The following is a 20,118-nucleotide window of genomic DNA, read 5'->3' on the forward strand; positions in this document are numbered from 1 at the left end:
TCCTGGCTCAGACAGGGGGAGCAGACAGGAAAGCACCATCAAGGGTGCAAAAAATAAAGCTTTTTCCCTTGGCAGTCTTCTCTCAACGTGTGACGTCTTGTTTGCTGGTTAGCATCCCCGGTAAAGAAGTAGATGTATAAAGTGCATTATCACGACGTGTCTGTACGCTGGACAGTGCCACGTGTGAGGGCAGGTGTCGGAGCATTTAACTTGTGTGAGGAATCACTAAAAAAGCACGGGTCATTTCGCAGGGCTTGTCTGTGCCGGGTGCCTGGAGCCGGTGGGAAGGCACAAATGACATCCGCCAGGCACAGAGCAGGAACAGCGAATGGGCCAGTGTAGACGCTCACGCGAGTCAGGGGATCATGTGTGTGCAGCCACACTGGCCTGGGACTGAGTTTGCGCTGTGGTCTGATGGCTGGAGCCAGGAAGCGGCTCTCCCATGTGCCACTGCCCCAACCCCTGGGAGACGGCAGCTCTCAAAGGTCCTGCCGTCCCCATGCCGGGACACTCTGGGTGCCTGCATCAGGGGTGGGCGAGGGGCTTGCCCATCACACGCACAGTGGCACAACCCCTGGGGGAGAGCCAGGCCCTGCCCAGAAAGGCCATGGGGCGCACCTGTCTGGTGCACCTGGGCTCCCACCCCCTCCTCGCCCTGGCGGCACACGGTGACAGCGCCCCTGGGTGAGGGCAGAGCGGGGGGAGGAGGCCAGGCTGCCAGGGCTCCAAGGGAAGGCAGCAGAGAATCCAAGCCCGGGAAGGAAGGAGGCAGCAAGGAGCAACCAGAGCTGCACACAGTGGATGACTGAGCCCATCCCCGTGGGAGGGAATTTTCATTTTGGCTAAGTGCCACTGATAACGGCATCCTCCACTTCCTGTTTTACAGTGTTACTGGCTGGAAGGATTTTTTTTTTTTTTTTTCCAGACTGGCTACTGCCTCTGGACGTGGCATAGCTGGTTCCCCCGTCTCCACCCCGACCCTGCCCACCACACACCTCCTGTGGGAGACAACAGGATGCACGGGACAGAGTCCCTCCCTGCTTCACCGAGCGTGGTCAGAATCCAGCCCTCAGCACCCTCGGGCCTGGCTTCTCACCCAAGGTCACACCTGTCGCGAGGCAGCCCGCACCCACTTCCGGCGGAGCGGCCGAGGCTTGGCGCCACCTGCTCTGCCGTTAGACCTGTCCATGTTCCCAGTCCTCCCCTTCCTTCCCCAGGAACACATCTCGAATAACATCTGTTCTCCGAACTGTCTCATCGGCATCTGATAATGGCTAAGCCATCCCCCGACAGGTACCGCGGTGAGTAGCTGGCTGCATGCTGCTGGTAAGGGAGACCCCGTTTGTGTGCATGGCTCAGACAGCCTCTGGAGGAAGGTAGAGACCCAATTATGAAAACTCGTGCGCGGGCAACAGACACACTGGATCAGCTGGTAGCAACGCCTGGTTCTCTGAACGCTGTCGGCTCCCCTTGCTCAGCCCCTGGGAGGGGACTTGCTTGGCCAACACCCGTTGGGAACAGTGTGAGCAGGTGGAGTTGAGAGCTGGCCAGGCGCTGGGGAGGGTGACCGTGTGTGACACCATACTTCCTGGTGTGCACATCCACACATCCTGCGTGGTCATCTCCTGTCCGAAATCCAAGCTTTTTTTTTTTTTTTTTTTTTTTTAGGTTTATTTATTTGAAAAGCAGAGTTACAGAAAGAGGGAGAAAGAGAGAGGTCTTCCATCTGCTGGTTCACTCCCCTCTGCTGCTTTCCCAGGTGCAGTAGGAGGGAGCAGCCAAGACTTCAACCGTCACCCATATGATAGGAGACGCCAGCTCTGCAGACAGTGGCTTAACCTGCTGTGCCACAGCGCCAGCCCCCTGGCTGCTCCACTTCCAATCCAGCTCTCTGCTGTGGCCTGGGAAAGCAGTGGAAGATGGTCCAAGTCCTTGGGCCCCTGCACCCACGTGGGAGACCTGGATGGACTTCTTGGCTTCAGGCTTTGGCCTGGCCCAGCCCCGGCTGTTGCAGCAGTTTGGGGAGTGAACCAGCAGATAGACGAGCACTTGGGTCATCCTCCGCCGCTTTCCTAGGCACATCAGCAGGGAACTGGATTGGAAGCAGAGCAGCTGGGACTTGAACCTGTGCTCCAATCTGGAATGCCGGCATCGTAGGCGACAACTCAACCTGCTGTGCCACAACACTAGCCCTGGCACAGACTACACTTAGGCAGCTAGATTTTTTGGGGGGTAAAAATTATAACCTATTGGGTGATCCTGACATAGCCATACTGTAGAAAGAAATTCTTTGGTAATCTAATTTTTGCTCTTTCCTAGAGTTTACAAGACAAAGTTTTAGCCCCGAGTATCATCAGAACCATCTGCTATGTAACATAAATACAATTGAGGCCGGCGCCGTGATTAACAGGCTAATCCTCCACCTTCCGGTGCCGGCACACCGGGTTCTAATCCCAGTCAGGGCGCTGGATTCTATCCAGGTTGCCCCTCTTCCAGGCCAGCTCTCTGCTATGGCCTGGGAAGGCAGTGGAGGATGGCCCAAGTGCTTGGGCCCTGTATCCCATGGGAAACCAGGAGAAGCACCTGGCTCCTGGCTTCGGATCAGCGCGATGCGCCGGCTACAGCGGCCATTGGAGGGTGAACCAACGGCAAAAAGGAAGACCTTTCTCTCTGTCTCTCTCTCTCACTATCCACTCTGCCTGTCAAAAATAAATAAATAAATAAATAAATAAATAAATAAATACAATTGGACCATTTTCTCTCTTCTCATTTCATGTACACCTAAATGTGCTACTCAGTGTGACTCTCTGAATATGTATGAGGTTGTATCTGAGATTCATTTCTGTAACCTATGTGCCTGAGCACATGTTGTCTTCAGAGGGACTATGAGTTATTTCCTATGTGTACACACCACACACACACACACACACACTTGTAGAACAATGTGAAATGTTTTGAAGAGAATTTTCTGCAGGCCCTTACTAGTTAGCATAAAACTGATGATCACGTAAAGACTTAACAACCCGAGTTTGATTTTCTCCAGAAGCGGACCGACGTAGAGACGGCCCGCGTTCCATTCTTCTCTGGGCTCAGTTCTCTCAGCTTCTCTGACCCGCTTAGCAAGGTTTCATCTCTTCTGTTCCAGAGAGCAGCCACACAGCAAGACTGGAGTCTCTAGGGCTTTATTTAAAATTCTGCAAAGCAGAGCAAGTGCTTGGCCTGGCGGTTAAGATACAGCTTGAGGCCGGCGTCGCAGCTCACTAGGCTAATCCTCCGCCTTGCGGCGCCGGCACCCCAGGTTCTAGTCCCGGTTGGGGCACCGATCCTGTCCCAGTTGCCCCTCTTCCAGGCCAGCTCTCTGCTGTGGCCAGGGAAAGCAGTGGAGGATGGCCCGAGTCCTTGGGCTCTGCACCCCATGGGAGACCAGGAGAAGCACCTGGCTCCTGCCATCGGATCAGCGCGGTGTGCCGGCCGCAGCGTGCCTACCGCGGCGGCCATTGGAGGGTGAACCAACGGCAAAAAGGAAGACCTTTGTCTCTCTCTCACTGTCCACTCTGCCTGTCAAAAAAAAAAAAAGATACAGCTTGAGGGCTGGCGTTGTGCAGCTGGTTAAGCCGCTGCCTGAGGTGCAGGCGTCTCATATGGGCGCCAATGAGGACGGCTCAAATCTTTGGGCCCCTGCACCCACGTGGGAGACTTGGATGGGGTTCCAGGCTCCTGGCTTTGGCCTGGCCCAGCCTCACCTGTTGCAGCCATTTGGGGAGTGAACCAGTGGATGGAACACATCTCTCTCCCCCTCTCTCTGTATCTCTACCTTTGAAGTAAATAAGTAAATCTTCAAAAAAAAAAATTATCTGAGGCAAAGTAAATGGCCTGGTGGCCATGACACAGTTTGGGGGCCAGCATTGAGGGTTAAGCCACCACCTATAATGCCAGGATCCCATATGAGCACTTGTTCTAGTCCCAGCTGCTTCTCTTCCGATCCAGCGCTCTGCTATGGCCTGGGAAAGCAGTAGAAGATGGCTCAAGTCCTTGGGCCCCTGCACCCATGTAGGAGACCCGGAAGAAGCTCCTGGCTCCTGGCTTTAGATTGGCGCAGCTCCAGCCATTGTGGCCATTTGGGGAGTGAACCAGCAATGGAAGACCTCTGTCTCTCTCTCTGCCTCTCCTCTGTAAATTTGCCTTCCAAATAAATCTTTAAAAAAATCTCTCTCTGTAACTCTGCTTTTTTTTTTTTTTTTTTTTTTTTGGACAGGCAGAGTTAGACAGTGAGAGAGAGAGAGACAGAGAGAAAGGTCTTCCTTCCATTGGTTCACCCCCCAAATGGCTGCTACAGCCGGCGCACTGCGCTGATCCGAAGCCAAGAGCCAGGTGCTTCCTCCTGGTCTCCCACGAGGGTGCTGGGCCCAAGGACTTGGGCCATCTTCCACTGCTTTCCCAGGCCACAGCAGAGAGCTGGATGGGAAGTGGAGCAGCCGGGACTTGAACCGGCGCCCATATGGGATGCCGGCACTGCAGGCAGCGGCTTTACCGGCTATATCACAGCGCCGGCCCCGGAACATATCTCTGTCTCTATCTTTCTCCTTCTGTGTATGTATCTCTGCCTTTCAAATAAATAAAATCTTTTTAAAAAATAAAAACAGAAAGATGACACAGAGAAACAGAGAGCTCCTATCTACTGGCTCATTCCCAAATGTCTGTTACAGCTGAGGTGGCTCAGGTCAATGCTGGGATCCTGGAACTCCATCCGGGTCTTCCACGTGGGTGCAGGGACGTAGGGACTTGGGCCGTCTTCTACTGCTTTCCCAGGCCATTAGCAGGGAGTTGTATCAGAAGTGGAGTGGCCAGGACTCAAACTGGTGCCCATATGGGAATGTTATACATTTAAAAGAAATTTATCTTATTTATTTATCAGAATTAAAGAGAGGGGGAGGGAGGGAGGGAGGGAGGGAGGGAGAGAGAGAGAGAGAGAGAAATAGAATCTTCCATGCTGAAACCAGGAGCTTCTTCCAGGTCTCCCATGTGGGTACAGCGACCCAGGAATTTGGTCCACCTTCCACTGTTTTTCCAGGCACATTGGCAGGGAGCTGGATTGGAAGTGGAGCAGCCAGGTCTGGAACCTATACCTATATGGGATTCCAACACTGCAGGCCGCGGCTTCACCCCACGCACCACAGTGTTGACCCACAAATAAATCTTTTATTTTATTTTATTTTATTTTTATTTATTTATTTTTGACAGGCAGAGTGGACAGTGAGAGAGAGAGAGAGACAGAGAGACAGAGAGGAAAGGTCTCCCTTTTGCTGTTGGTTCACCCTCAAATGGCCACTGCAGCCGGCGCATCGCGCTGATCCGAAGGCAGGAGCCAGGTGCTTCTCCTGGTCTCCCATGCAGGTGCAGGGCCCAAGCACTTGGGCCATCCTCCACTGCACTCCCGGGCCATAGCAGAGAGCTGGCCTGGAAGAGGAGCATCGGGGACAGAATCCGGCGCCCCGACCGGGATTAGAACCCGGTGTGCCGGCGCCTCAGGCGGAGGATTAGCCTAGTGAGCCGTGGCGCTGGCCAACCAATAAATCTTTTTAAAAATGTATTTTCCTTACCTTCCAAGACACTATGAAGCTCAAGACAAAGCAGCTAATTTGCACAACTACTCAGACCTACAGCCCCAGTCTGTGGACCCAAGTTCAGTTTCACGGTGACCTCAGTTTCCCCAGCACTCTGTGTAGGTCTTGTCTTCCTGTGACCAAAGGGCGCAGCTTTCCTAAGTGACGAAAGGTGGCTTCAAGATAAGCAGCTTCTTTCTATCTAGAAACCGGAACTGCCAGACAGCCGCATACACAGTTCCTTAGCCAAGACCCATTGTATGGGGTATCCTGTAGTAGCCCCAGGCAAGCATGAATGTGAATGGTGACGCAGACTCAGAGCTGGGCTCCATTTGGGTCACAGAAAGGTTCCCTTTGGTTCATCAATGTATCCACAGATGCATTTTTTTAAAAGATTTATTTATTTATTTGAGAGGCAGAGTTACAGAGAGAGGGAGAGACAGAGAGAGAGAGGGACCTTCCACCCACTGGTTCATTCCCCAAATGGGCAGAGCTGGGCCGATCCGAAGCCAGGAGCCAGGAGCTTCTTCTGGGTCTCCTATGCAGATACAGGGGCCCAAGGACTTGGGCCATCTTCCACTGCTTTCCCAGGCCACAGCAGAGCTGGATCTGAAGTGGAGCAGCCACTGATACATTCTTAATGTTTTGAATTGGTTGCCACTATTTAAAAAATCAGGGTATTTTAAACAAAATTCTGGGTTTCGGACTTCGAGAGAGCTGGGAGGTCAGCCCGTTGCTCTCCAGGAACCAGCCCTTCCTGTCACTCCTGCCCTGAGCCCCTGGCCCAGTTACCCTTCATCCTTAACCTTGTGCATGGTTCCTTAGACCTGGCCCATTTCATATTTGCACTATTTGTTAGGGCTCTGGAATATTTAAAATTTTTTATTTATTTACTTAATTTGAGAGATAGACACATGTGACTTTGCTCCCAGCCACTGGTTTACTCCCCAAATGCCTGCAACAACCCAGGCTGGGCGAGGCAGAAGCCAGGAGCCAGGAACTCGATCTGGCTCTCCCATGTAAGTGGCAGGGACTCAACCACTTCAACTGTTACCTGCCCTCTCCCAGGGTGTGCGTGAGCAGGAAGCTGGAAACAAACTCAGACACTCCGATACAGCACGTGAGGCTCCCAAGTGGAGTGCCAGCAGCTAGGCCAACGACCAGCTCTGCAGACTTCCGGATTAGAGAGTGACAGAGAGCTTCCGTCCACTGGCTCACTTCAAAAAGTCCCACAACAGTCAGGGCTGGATCAGGCCGAAGCCAGGAGCCCAGAACTCAACCTAGGTCCCCTGGGTGGGCGGCAGAGATCCAAGCACGTAAGCCATCGCCTGTTGCCTCCCAGAGTTGCACATTTCCAGGAAGCTGCAATGGGAAGTGGATCCAGGCCTCGGATATGGGGATGTGTGTTCCAAGTGGCTTTTTTTTTTTCAAAAAAAAAAATTTTTTTTTTGACAGGCAGAGTGGACAGTGAGAGAGAGACAGAGAGAAAGGTCTTCCTTTTCCGTTGGTTCACCCCCCAATGGCTGCTCCGGCGGCGCGCTGCGTCTGGCGCACCGCACCGATCCGAAGCCAGGAGCCAGGTGCTTCCCCTGGTCTCCCATGCGGGTGCAGGGCCCAAGCACTTGGGCCATCCTCCACTGCACTCCCGGGCCACAGCAGAGAGCTGCACAGGAAGAGGAGCAACCGGGACAGAATCCGGCACCCTGATTGGGACACTAGAACCCGGTGTGCCAGCGCTGCAGGCGGAGAATTAGCCTATTGAGCCATGGCACCGGCCTCCAAGTGGAATCTTAACCAGTGTGCCAAATGCCCTCCCTCTGCCCCACCCAAGGCATTTCCTTGAGTTACTTGGTAGCCCACTATGTTGATGCCACTTCAGTTTAATGTGCAACTATTGAGCACCTGTGGTATGCAGAGGGCCATGGGAATCAGGCTGGTGACAGGGTTATCAGCGAGTAGACAGCCGAACCCTGGGTGTGCATGAATTCACCAAGGGAGGGTAAACAGTGTCCAGTGCTGCTTAAAGGTCAAGAAAGATAAGGAGGACAAGCTGCAGCAGGACTTCCTGCCGGGGTGACAGCAGGTCTCCCGGCACGGTGAGAGACAGACCGGCAGGCTGTGGTGCGCCAGAGGCAAGCGCACACACAGCAGGGCCATGGAGGTAGCCAACGGAGACGCAAGCGCTGATGCTTTGGCTCGGAAGAGGGGAGGGCAGGCGGGAGCTGCCATCAGCTGGACAGAGTGTTTACGGGGGAAGGGCAAGGCGCCCTGGTCACTGAGGGACAGAGCGCAGTGAGGCAGTGTCTAACACAGGGGAAGAATTAGCTCTGGGTGGGAGGAGCTGTGAGTGAGGCCCGGGGGTCGCAGGGTGGGGCAGGAGCAGCAGCACAGAAACTTTGCACAAATGTGTGTGTGCACTTGATAGAAGCCTCTCTGCAAAGCGTCAGCTCATCCCACCTCCTCTCAGGCCTTGGGACCACGCCTACGACATCCTTGACAACCGATGGGGGAGCATCAAGGCCCTGTTGCTGGGAGTCACCGAGGCGGTGGCAGCAAAGAGGGAAGGGCTTCACGTAAAACCGCTGGCAGCTATGGCCTTGGAACTCAGGTATGTGAGGCGAGCACGGAGCCTGGTGGTCAAGACGCTGGTGGGGATGCCCGCATCCTACGTTAGAGTAGTGAGGGTCCATGTCCAGAGCCGGCTCCTGGCTCCAGCTTTCCTGGCAATGCAGACCCCGGGAGGCAGTGGTGACGATGGTTCAAGGAATCGGGTTCCTGCCACACACATGGAGTTCCCAGTTTCTGGATTTGGCCTCAGCTTGGCCATGGCAAGCATCTGGGGCATGAACCAGCACATGGGAGTTGTCTGTCTCGGCCTCTCAAAGTTGGAAAATGAAACAGAAGCCATTGCATTAAGCAGGACACTGAAGGTATTTCCACTCAAAGGCTGGGCTCCGGGTTTCCACAGACGTTTCAAGTTTCATGTAACTTTCCTAAGTTTCTGACTTTTTATTTGTAAAAAGAAAGTAACAAAACCTAGCTCGGGGGGGAAATGAAACACATTACAGAAACACTGAGCCCACTACGCAGTAAAAGTTAACTGGTGTTATTGGGAAAGGTGCTATACGTATAGCCAGGCTGTGGGATTTCCTTAGCAGCATCAGGAGGTCAGTAGGTCCCTGGGACGTAAGTGCCTGCATTCAGTTTGTCAGGTGGTGAGGAAGCGGGGGGTTGGTGATGCGGTGCCCGCATCAGCTCATGTGCGGGACTCTGCACTGATGCCGGGGTACCACTACCACGATACACAGTTAAGTCAGAGGCTGACCCCTAGGATGTCGGACACCAGCACTGCACCTGGCACACAGCGGACAGTCACAAGGTGCAGATGAACGAGTTTATGAATGGAGAGAGCTCAGGGAGCGTGTGCAAAAACACAGAGCAGCTACAAGCATCCGTCCACGGGCTACAAGTGACAGAAGTCCAATCTGTTCAGCCCAAGCCAAAGAATTGAAGTAAGTTAAACAGAGACATCTAGGTGGAAAGGGGGACTCGTTGGCTCGGAAACTCACAAGCCCCAGGGTCTACTTCAGGCACCGTTGGATCCAGGGACCCAGAGACGTGAACGCTGACCTTCTCGGGTTCTTTCCCACGTTGGCTTTGCGCCCAGGCAGGCACCCTCCACGTGGTGGCTCCGGCTGCTCCCTCCAGGCTCCGCCCCCTTCCCACCCAGCGATCCCAGCCAAAGAGGAAGCTCCTTTCTCTGAACCACGCAGGCGGAGTTACAGGCTGCTCCTTATCCTAGGAGCATAGCTTTCCCAGAGGAAGAACAGGGACCCTTTTCCCAGCACAAGGGTGGGGCTGGCTGCTAGGCAGGCACGAAGGACAGCTGCCCATGGGTCTGAGTATCCACAGAGGAGTCAGATAACTCATGGGTGACAGGTAAGAGAGAAGCCCGTCACCTGGAGGACACACAGGGATGGGTGAGTGGAGCCAGGCTGGCTCCAGACAGGACCAGAGTCCCAGGGGATTTTAAGTTGGCTGGGAGGTGCACCCGAGCATCTGGGCAAGCACGCAAGTTGCTTGCAAAAACAGCCCCAATTCTGCCGCCGCCCCGAGTCTACGCCCTGTGCAATGTGATTCTGCAGCTCCTCTCATCAAAGCGGGTGCACGGACGGGGTCGGTGCTGTGGTGCAGCGGGTTAAGCTGCCACCTGCAACACTGGCATCCGATATGAGCACTGGTTCAAATCCCAGCTGCTCCACTTCTGGTCCAACTCTGCTTAGGTGCCTGGGAAAGCAGCGGGACATGGCCCAAATGCTTGGACCCCTGCTACCCGCATGGGAGACGTGGATGGAGCCCCAGGCTCCTGGCTCTGTCCTGGTCTAACCCTGGCCACTGCAGCCATTTGGGGAGTGAGCCAATAGATGGGAGATCTCTCTCTCTCTCTCTTTCTCTGCCTTTCAAATAAATAAATAAATGCCTTTTTCCCCCCAAAGAATGGATCCAGCTGGATCCCTAAAATATTACCCTGGTCGCTTGCTTTGACGACAGAATGTGCCAGGAGGGATGGTGTGCAGTTCCGAGTCCAAGTGAGGGGACCCCCTGTGCCTCCCCAAGTTTGTTCTCTTGGATGTCCATCTCTTATCACGGAAACAATCAGGCCACTGGGGTGGAGGAGGGACCATGGGAGGCCACTCCAGCCTTCCCAGCCAGGGCCCCAGACACAGGAGAGAGCCCTGCAGGGTTAGCAAGGCTGCCTGGCTGCCCCACAGCTGACTGCAGGCGTGTGAGTGCGTTGACTGAGCCCAGCTCAGACCCAAGCTGTCTGGTGACCCATGGATTCCTGAGCAGAGAAGGGGCTGCCCCTTGAAGACGTTGAGTGTTGGGACAGTTTGCTACATAGCACTGTTGGGGAGCAGTTAGCCAAGACAAGCCACAGCAGGAAGAAAACCTAGCCAGTGCTTGGCTTGGCCAGCTGTGCCCCAGGGATGAGGCTGGGTCTCCCGGAGGGGACATGCATTTCTGACTTTTGCCACATGGGCCCATGGGGCCCCTGGATCATGCCTGCTGGAGTCAGTAATCTCTCTGGATCTCAGATCTCATCCAGGGATCTTCAGGGACCTTCTGAAGTGTTTTCAGGACACACAGGCATGGGGAACTGTGGGAGCTAAGCAGTTGGAGCCATCAGGGAGAAACGGACTCCTCCAGCCATATCCCCTTTAGACATTTCTCCACGGGGCAGGGAAGAAGGAGAGAACAGGAAGAACCCAGTGGGTTCCTAAGACTGCCGGGGATCTCATCAGTCATTTGATGGCAGCAGGAGACGGAATCCAAGACACAGGTTGAAAGCCCGCTTCGGCCTTCTCTGGGATACAGAGTTAAGGGGGGAGATAACCGGGGAAGCCGCCCGATGCAGGAATCTACCGAGGGAGGCACAGACAGGGTGGAAGAAATCCCACACCCCACCTGCCCACCGCTCCCTCTGCTCCTGGTGTCTGGCTTAACCCCCTCACCGACCACCCTCCCACACACACATGCCACAGCCTTAGGGAGCCCACACACGTCCCAGATTGTGCCGTGTGTCCCCAGAACTGTTCCACCAGCCACCCAGGTGGGAAACCCGCAGTCAGCCGCCAAATCCCACCTTGGCATCTCCCCGCTCCCTCCGCTCCGACCTTGACCATGGCTTCCCCGACTGGGATGCCGTCGCCTCTAAACGGGTTCTCAGTTTGTCTGCTGAACTAAAACCTCAAGTCTGCAGGCCCTACCCGGGCCTCTCCTCCTGTGCACATCACCACTGCCCGCCTGCTTGCTCTGCTCCACCTCCGGGCGCCCTCAGGCTGGCTTGGTGTGCTGCGTTCCACGGCCCAGGCAGGCAGTCCACTGCACCATCTGGGGGCCACAGAGAGCCAGGAGAGGTGGGAGTGAGGAACAAGCCAGGCTGGGCTGCCAGGGTCTCTGCTCCCACTCAGAGAGGCTGTGCCAGACCAGGGTGGGCCCAGGCCGGCCAAGCCTGGCGGCTGAGGTAGCTGGAGACACAGGCAGCAGCTGGGCCCTGTGCCGAGGCCCCTCCCTCTCCACGTCCATGCTGCCCTCTTGGGCGCAGCCTTGCCGTGTGTCCACCTCCATACTCAGTCTGCGGACAACGTGGCTGCCGTCACCAGGCCAGGGGAGACACCATCCCGGAGCTGCGCGGGCCGTCTCCGGCTTGCAGGTCGCTGAGTGCTCGCTGGGGAGGGGGCGGCACAGGGGAGGGGGTGTCAGTGGAGCCGGGAGCCTCCGCACCCTTCCCGTGAGTTTGGGAAGAGTCACTCACGGGGGACCCCTCGTGTGAACTGCAGCCACTCCCGTCCACCGTGGCTCACCTCGAACTTGCTCATGAACTCGGCAAAAATGCCAAAGAACGCCTCGGAGGTGGTGGCTTTGGAGTCCTCCCCGAAGAAGGCCAGCGCCTTGGCCAGCTCCTCCATGGCCTCGTGCTGCAGCCCGTCCAGCGCCCGGAGCACTGGCTGGGCCGTCTCCAGGAAGGACTGAGGGGTCTCGGTCAAGGAAACCACAAGCCTGCTGGGCGCCCCTCCCCCCAGCTGTCCCACTGCCCACCAAGCTCATCCTGGAACCTGGCCCAGCCGCTGGCAGCCTCAGACCCTCACTCTCTGCTTTCTGCCAGGGCGGCTCGCTCTTCTCGGAGGCCACTGCCCCCTTTTCCCCGAGTCACCCACCTGTAGTGGCCCCTTCTGGAACCTTCTCTGCCTTTGTCACTGTCTGAAACGGTTCAGAAGTTCAGGTTTGCTCCGGAAGTGCCCTCTGTGTTCCCCGTGTTCCCTGGTGAGTCTTCGGCAGAGGCCCAGCGGCTGAGCCACAGTCATGTGGCCCGGGACTCAGGCTGTGTCCAGCTGCGCTCTAAGCTGGCTGCACGTTCGTACTTGATGTCCCGACACCTCAACGAGGCAGAAGCCCAAACCCCCGCTGGGGTAGGGCTCCTCAGCATCTCTAGGGCTCAGGGTGGGGAAGCAACTTGCCTGCAGGCACTCAGCTGATAAACCACTGAGTCGGGACTTCGGCCTGGGGCTGTCTGCTGGGCTGCCTGCTGGGCTGCCTGCTGGGCTGCCTTCCGGCAGTGCTGCTCTGGGATTCAGCAGCCAAGGACACAGGCAGGTACCTCCCGCACTCAGGGAAGCTGACCCCCTCCTGAGCAGCCCTGGCTTCCACACCCACAATGCATCTCGGTGTCAGATGGTACAAGGCAGCAGCAGCGGTGAGGAGCGTTTGCCACGGGCTCAGGGATGCCTGCCCGGCGAGGCATGGACTGGCCAACCTCCTTGGGTCTCCCACCTCACAGGAAAGCAGGATCTGACGCCACGTTCCTAACCTGGGCACTCACCCGAACCACGCTCTGGGACCAGGACACACGACAGGGGCAGTGCCAGGATCCAGCACTCTAAGGAGGGCGGGGCCACAGAGCAGCGGCACAGAGAGCTGCCACCTGCTCTGCCCTCCTACCATCCCCCCAGATCTGTCTCCTGCACTGGGGAGGCCCCGCAGGGGGCTCCCTGGAAATGCCCCCCTCTCCTGACTGCCTCTGGCTGGTTGGCCCGAGCGGCCTCTCCTTGCGCCATATGACTTCTGTCTGGGCTCCAACGCCTACAGGAACAGATGGGGACAGGCAGTGGCTTTGGGAAACTCTAAGGAGCCCCATTCTAGGTCACACAGAGCTGGCCTACTCCTCGGATTCAAAGGGACCAGGGTGAAATCCCACTCTCCCACCCCCCAGGTGCAGCTGGGTGTCTGTCAGAGGATACCGCCATGACCACAGCAAACTTGTCCTCGCTGGAAGGGGACATGGTCTGGCAGGCGTCCTGGATCTCACTGATGGTGCCATGAAGGTCAGCCAGGTCGCTGGTTAGGGCCCGCTGGTTTACTGCAGAGAAGGGGAGAGGAGCCTCATGAGGCCCCGCCCATCCAACCCAGGCAGCCTCTGCCCCTCCCAACCCCCCAGCCCAGCCCAGCCCCTCCTCCCCCACCCCTCCAGCCCAGCACAGCCTCTGCCTCCCCTGCCCCCCAGCCCAGCACAGCCTCTGCCTCCCCTGCCCCCCAGCCCAGCCCAGCCTCTGCCTCCCCTCCCCCCCCACCCAGCCCAGCCTCGGCCTCCACAGCCCCCTCCCGCCTACCTTTGGCAGCCAGGGGCACAGTGGGCAGGTCCTGAGCAAAGCCCAGGAGCTCTGGGAAGTGCTGGCTCAGCGATTTGGCAAGGATGTGCAGGAAGGTGGACTTCCCGTCCGCGGTCTTGGTGGAGTTCAGCTGCGAGTGACACCCCCGCCCCAACGTAAGCGCCCCATCTGGCTCCGGCGGCCTGGCCTAGCCCCCACCGGGCCTTCCCGTTCCAAGTCCCTCCCCCCCCCCGCCCCCCCCGCCCCCACCCTCCGCTGCAGTCACGCCTGGCCTAATCCATCCATCGCTGGGGACTGGCGGCCCCTCACCTCGGTCAGAAAGTTGATCTTGAAGCCCGTGGTCTTGTTGGTCCTGGGCTGGCCATCGTTGAGATAGTTGCCCATGGCCAGCACAAACTGGGGAGAGGAAGGGGGCGGGTCCTAAGTCCTAGCCCGCCCCCGCCCGCCAGGCCGGGGGCCGGGGTGGGCTGCCCTGACCTCCAGGATCTTGGCGAGCTTCCGGCTGTTCCGGAGCTCCAGGGAGGCCTGGCGCAGGCACTCCAGGCTGCCTCGGATCTCCTCGGTCTTCTCCTGCAGCGTGGCTTGGAAGTGGAGGCTGCGCAGGCGGGTCCTGTACTCGGGAACCGACAGCATCTGCCGCGAGGGCGGGGTTCGCTGTCACGCAGCGCCCGCCAGGGGCCTCGGCGCCGCGCCCCGCGCCGTCTGGGTGGGGCTGGGGTCACGGACGCCCTTGAGAAAGCCTAGCACGGCCCCTAGCACGGGGCGCCCCCGGCCCCCCTCCCACGGATCCGGGTGGGAGCCCGGCCCAGGGCGTGCGCTAAACCGGGGCTGCGGGCGGGAGCACCTGCAGGACGAACTGGTCGGGCTCGCTGAGGCGGCCGGGCGCCTCGCGGAAGGCCTGGTAGCGCTGCTCCTCGTCGGCGTCCGGCGCGAAGAGCAGCAGCTGCGCCAGGTGCGCCGGCTCCAGCCGCCGGGGCTCCATGCTCATGAGCACCTGCCGCAGCTCTGCCGGGCTCAGCTTCAGGTGCGCCAGGAGGATAGCTGTGGGCGGGGCCGCGGGGGGCGGGTGAGGGGCGGGGCCCAGGGCGGGGGCGGGGCCTGCGACGGGGAGTGTGGCGGATGGTGCGGGAAGCCAGGCCAGAACTGGGGAGGGGCTTTACAGGGAAGGTGGGGCCTATGGAGGTGCAGCCAAGGCTGATGCCTGAGCCCAGGTCGGCTCAGGTCGGGATTCCGTGCAGCCAGGTGACAGGTGTCCCAGCCCCAAGCCTAACCTTACCCAGGCTGGGCCGTGGCGCTGCCACCCACAGTGAGTGCCACTGTGCCACCCCTACGACCGCGGGGGTGCCTGACGCCAACACTTACAGGTGTTGTAGGCCTTCTTGTGGGACAGGATCTCTACCACCTCCTTCTTCCTGAAGGGCTCGGGCCCCGGCACAGGCTCTGGAAAGGAAACTGGACGGTTGCAAAGGGGAGGCTGGGCTTGGTGTGCCCCGGACCAGCCCAGGAATGGTGCAGCCGCTGCCATGCACCAAGACTACCCCCCCAGCCCCCAGCACGGCCTGGGCTGCATCAGCTCTGGGGGCGGGGAGGCTGCCCCTCATTCCTCACCCTCCGACTCATGGACACTCGGGTACAGTGGAACACAGCGTGGGTGGTGAGTGCCCATCCCCCCACGACCATGCCCTCTCTCCCCTGGGCTCTCGGGATGGGGCTGACAGAAGAGAAATCAACCAGCTCTCCATCTTTCAGCTGATTCCTGAACAGGCAAGGCCTGTCTCCCCTCCAGGCCGAGGAGAGAGGGGGCCTGGCCCTCAGTCCTGCCCACTCTATCCTGGCCGTGTGACTTTGCACAAGTCACCTAGTGTTTCCTGTGTTTCCTCCTTAGGAAGAGGAGGTGACCTCGCAGTTTCTCATGGGATTAACTTAGAAAGAAGAGTGCCTGGCATTTGGTCAGCACGCAATCCATGCCAGCTGTTTTTTTTTTTTTTTTTTTTTTTTTGACAGAGTGGATAGTGAGAGAGAGAGAGACAGAGAGGAAGGTCTTCCTTTTTGCCGTTGGTTCACCCTCCAATGGCCGCCGCAGCCGGCGCGCTGCGGCCGGTGCATAACGCTGATCTGAAGCCAGGAGCCAGGTGCTTCTCCTGGTGTTCCGTGCGGGTGCAGGGCCCAAACACTTGGGCCATCCTCCACTGCACTCCCGGGCCACAGCAGAGAGCTGGACTGGGAAGAGGGGCAACCAGGACAGAATCCAGCGCCCCAACTGGGACTAGAACCCAGTGTGCCGGCGCCGCAGGCGGAGGATTAGCCTAGTGAGGCGCAGCGCCGGTCGCCAGCTGTTCTTAATAGTCTCCCTTTTGAGATGAAACTCCGAGAAACTGAGTGACTCAGGGGTTCAAGGTCAGAAGACACAGTGGGTGAACGGCCATCAGAGCACTCTCACAGATGCTGCAGGTGGCACGGTGTCAGGGGTTCCCCCGCCCCCTGCCACCAGGACACTCACTGGCAGGCTTCTGGGTGCCAAAGTGGAGCTCCAGGTCGAGGTATTTCACCATGTCGCTCAGCTTATCGTAGTCGGAGTCCTCCCCGAGCTGCAGGACAGGATAGGGAGCTCAGGGTGGGAGGAACAGCAGCAGCTGGGCCGGCTTCCTCCACCACACCTGTGCCCCCACTCCCCTCGCATTGAGAGGCACCCTGGGGGCTCCCACTAGGCCCCGGGAGAAGCCCAGGACGGGATCCCGAAGATGGGGTGGGGAGCTGGCTCCTCTTGTGATCTGCACTCCTGGCGTGCGTGGTTCTCTGTCAGTGCAGGAGCCGGTGTGGTGGGCGGCAGCCACCGAGTTAAAGGGGCTGGAGGCGGCTGAGGGGTCTGGCCCTGTTTTTTCAGGTCTCCTTTGCAGGGAGTGAGTTCACTGGCGAACTGGTGCGGGGGGGGAACAGAAGCAGCCGCCCCAAGCCAGGGCCTGGACAGCTGGCTGTAACGCATGGTCTAGATGAGAGGTGCAGTCTGGGGTTCGGGCACGGAATGAGGGCCAGGCAGCTGCCAAGGGGTCATTCCAAAAGAGAGGCCCGGCAGAGAACGAAATCTCGGCTGTGGGGCAGGGACAGCTGGCGTGGACTTAGCCAGGTATGTGATCTGCGTCCCTGTGTCCACCTTCAGGAACCATCTAAAGCCGGGAGGTGTGAGGTCTCCAGGGGATTTGGGAGATCCCTGTTGGTGGTCCTGTACTACTGGGCGTATCTATCAGCAACACGGACAGGTTCCTCGGGGACAGGGGAGCTCGCCATCCTGGCTGGGAGGGCAGGACACAGGACCAGGACCCAGGAGACGGCCACGGGGAGACATGACAAGATGGAGAGACCAGGCTTGAGGGTGATGGTGGGCACGGACCCCGGGAAGGGGGCAGCTCCGGAAGCCAGAGGGAGCCCAGGCCGGAGTCTGCTGTCCAAGTCAAAGGAAGCAATGATCCTGCTCGCCACTCTACACCAGTCTAGCCGCGCTGGCTGGGGGTTCCGCGTGGGGCCTGCTCTTTGGCAACGACATGGACTGTGGCCAGAAGGCACATTCTAGAACGACCTCAAGAACAGGGTTGGCGGCCTGTGGCTGGTGTAGGATGCCTGCTCTGCCAGGCAGGGCGGGGGAGCTCTGGGAGACAAGAGCTCAGAGCTACACAGGGGACGGCGGTGAAAATCGCCCAGAGAGGGGAGGGAGGCCTCGGCAGGTGGCGAGTCCCCCATCACCGGGGGTGTTCGAGTAGATGCTGGCAGTGTCGGGAGGACATCCAAGCGCTGTAGTGATGGTGGAGGCCGGCGGGCAGCAGTGTGGACCGCTGCCCCTTTTAAGGACCCAGGAGAACAAGAACTCGACCAAAAGTGTGGTGGCATTTCAGGTGTCCCCAGGGTGTCTGGCTTAGGGACCCGGATTGGCTTCAATGCCTGCGTCAACCACCAGGGGCACGTGTCCTTGGGCTGGTCCCGGGAACACTGTGGGGATGGCCGCCCTCCCCTGGTGCAGGGCCCCAGGCAGCCCGGCTCACGTACCTGACCCCAGATGGTGCCTTCCGAGTTCTCCACCTGCTCCCACCGCAAGCGTTTGACGCTCATGTGGCTGGTCTCGCTGCGCCGGTGGCCCAGGCCCCGGGACAGCATGGGGGGCGCACAGGGCACGGGCGGGGGCAGGGGTGGTGGAGGCGGCGGTGGGACCGGGTGGCTGAGCTGGGCTAGGGGCTTGGGCAGCACCTGGCTGGGACCCCGGGGGCCGGCAGAGGAGCGGGAGCTAGGCTTGGGGTCGTGGAAAGGCAGGGGTGGCGGGGGTGGGGGGCTGAGCGGGGGTGGGGGTATGTGGTCGGAGATAGAGGAGTATGTCAGAGAGCTGCCCTCCTCGCTGCTGCTCACGCAGTCGCTCCCGCTGCTCCGCTCGTTGGTGGCAAAGCTGCCCTGGTCGTCATGGAAGCTCATCTGGTGGGGGGGAGAGCAGGGGAGGGGAGGGCGGGGCTGGGCCCAGACGGACAACAGCAGGTGCATGTGTATGAAACATGGGCTGAGGGTGGGGAGTATGGGATAGCCCAGGACAGACCAGGCGTGTGGGCTAACCTCAGCACTCGGTGGGATAAGCTGGGTAAAGGAACACAATGGTCTGGTGGTTTACCCTGAGACTGTGGGTGAGGTAGCCTGGGACATGGATGGGGTAATGAGGGTAAATGCGATAGCCTGGGGCCAGGCACAGGATGGGGTAGCCTGGGGCCAGGGACAGGATGGGGTAGCCTGGGGCAGACCCCGAGGTCACTGGGCCCCCTGCAGGAGCTGGGGACTTGGTTCCCCGCCGAGCTCCACGTCCACCACTGCCCCTTCCCCCCTTGCTTGCACACCCACCTCCTCGTAGTCGTTCTCGGGCGTTAGAAAATCCTCCACAATGGTGACGCGAGGCCCCAGCTGCTCACTCAGCGCATCCAGGAAGCGGTCAGTGTCCCGGCTTCGCACGGGGCGCGAGAAGGTGAAGAGCTTCCTGCGGCTGGGCGGGCGGGCAGGGTCGGGGCTGGGGGGGCTGTCGGGGTGGACGGGCTGTGGGGAGGGCGCCCTGCTGCTGTCCAGGCTGGCGTAGGGGTGGGACTCGGAGCTGCTGGGGGAGCCCGGGTCCCCTGAGCACAGCGGGTAGTAGCAGGGGGAGGGCAGCAGCCGCTCGCTGGGCCAGGAGACGCTGGACAGGGTCCTGGGCCCTGGGGTGGGGGATGGAGCGTGAGGACCCCTGTTCAGCCTGCACCCAGGTCACAGGTGCAGGCTGGAGGGGAGGGCCCGGGGCAGGTCAGTGCTGTGGCCCTAGGCACTCCCCTTTGCCCAGTCTGGGTGACCCTGCCTCCCAGGCTCTTCCCAGCGCGGGGCCAAAGGTCAGAGCATCTGAGGAAGACCCCCACTTAGCCCCGGGACGGGTTGGACCTCAGTTCGCCTTGAAACGGACACCCCAGCCCACCTGCATGCCATTCAAAGGGCTCCAGACAAGGGTCAGGTGGCCCCTCCCATTCCCAGCATGCCCTGGGAGCACAGGGTCCTGTCCTCTGACTACCAATCGCACAGCAACCCACATGCACATTGTAGTTTGTCCAAGGGCGTGTTGCTAACGTGGGGCCTTCCATGACTGGGGTGAGGAGCACAAGTGACATGGGCGGGGCCGGGATGACCCTGACCGTGTGGACAACCCTGACCCATGCATGGAGGCCTCTGGGGGAGGGGTTCCCTCTGCCTTGGGGATGTTTCCCAGGTGTGTGGACCGCAGGGACGGCCAGACAGGAGGACAGTGCCTCCCGGGGACCTGGGCTGGCAAGCCCCTACCTGCCGTGTCTGCTGGGCTGGGGCCTGGCGGGGAGCCCAGGGGTTGGGATGTCGACCCCATCTTCCCCTTGAAGCTGCTGCTCAGCCGCGACTCGAGCTCCGCGTAGACGGCCGACATCTGTGGGGACGGGGCACGGGGAGTGCAGCCCACGCCATGTCTCCCACGTGGCCCTAACGTGGCTTCAGCCAGCCAGCAGCAGCCACGGGGGCGCCTTGGCCTGGGGCCTCCTGGGCCCCCTCAGCTATGAGCACCCCCATCCCTGCGTACCCCACCTGGGGGGCAGGGCGAGCCTCACCATCTTGGGGTTGGGGGTCTCGGGGAGGGACGTGCCGTCGCCGGCCTGGCGCTCTCCTGGGATCAGAGGAAGTGGCATCTCAGGGCACTCACTGGGACCTGCCGAGGAAATCAGGAATCAGGGGCGGCCGCGCCTGCCCCAGGGGTCTCCTTACCACACCTGAGCCGTGAGGCCTGGGCCCTGGCTTGGATCCCACAGGCCCCGCAGACCCGGGATGGCCATGCTCGG

General features: G+C 59.4%; 1 protein-coding gene across 3 annotated transcripts in view; it reads right to left on the reverse strand.

Moving 5' to 3' along the window:
- Positions 1-11,099: 11,099 nt before the first annotated feature.
- GRID2IP (Grid2 interacting protein) overlaps positions 11,100-20,118 on the reverse strand; it is a 38,953-nt gene continuing 29,934 nt past the window's right edge. For all 3 annotated transcript variants that reach the window (XM_062179727.1, XM_062179729.1, XM_062179728.1), the window contains 13 exons: positions 19,891-19,988; positions 19,595-19,712; positions 18,641-18,984; positions 17,810-18,226; positions 16,272-16,359; positions 15,134-15,211; positions 14,616-14,812; positions 14,249-14,404; positions 14,081-14,167; positions 13,772-13,901; positions 13,403-13,521; positions 11,969-12,133; positions 11,100-11,832 (listed from right to left, as the gene is read on the reverse strand). In XM_062179727.1, the coding sequence (XP_062035711.1) occupies positions 11,761-11,832; positions 11,969-12,133; positions 13,403-13,521; positions 13,772-13,901; positions 14,081-14,167; positions 14,249-14,404; positions 14,616-14,812; positions 15,134-15,211; positions 16,272-16,359; positions 17,810-18,226; positions 18,641-18,984; positions 19,595-19,712; positions 19,891-19,988 (2,069 nt within the window). In that variant the 3' untranslated portion in view covers positions 11,100-11,760. The remainder of the gene's footprint in view (positions 11,833-11,968; positions 12,134-13,402; positions 13,522-13,771; positions 13,902-14,080; positions 14,168-14,248; positions 14,405-14,615; positions 14,813-15,133; positions 15,212-16,271; positions 16,360-17,809; positions 18,227-18,640; positions 18,985-19,594; positions 19,713-19,890; positions 19,989-20,118) is intronic.

The sequence above is a fragment of the Lepus europaeus genome, chromosome 21, assembly GCF_033115175.1.
Source record: "Lepus europaeus isolate LE1 chromosome 21, mLepTim1.pri, whole genome shotgun sequence".
Lineage (NCBI taxonomy): Eukaryota > Metazoa > Chordata > Mammalia > Lagomorpha > Leporidae > Lepus > Lepus europaeus.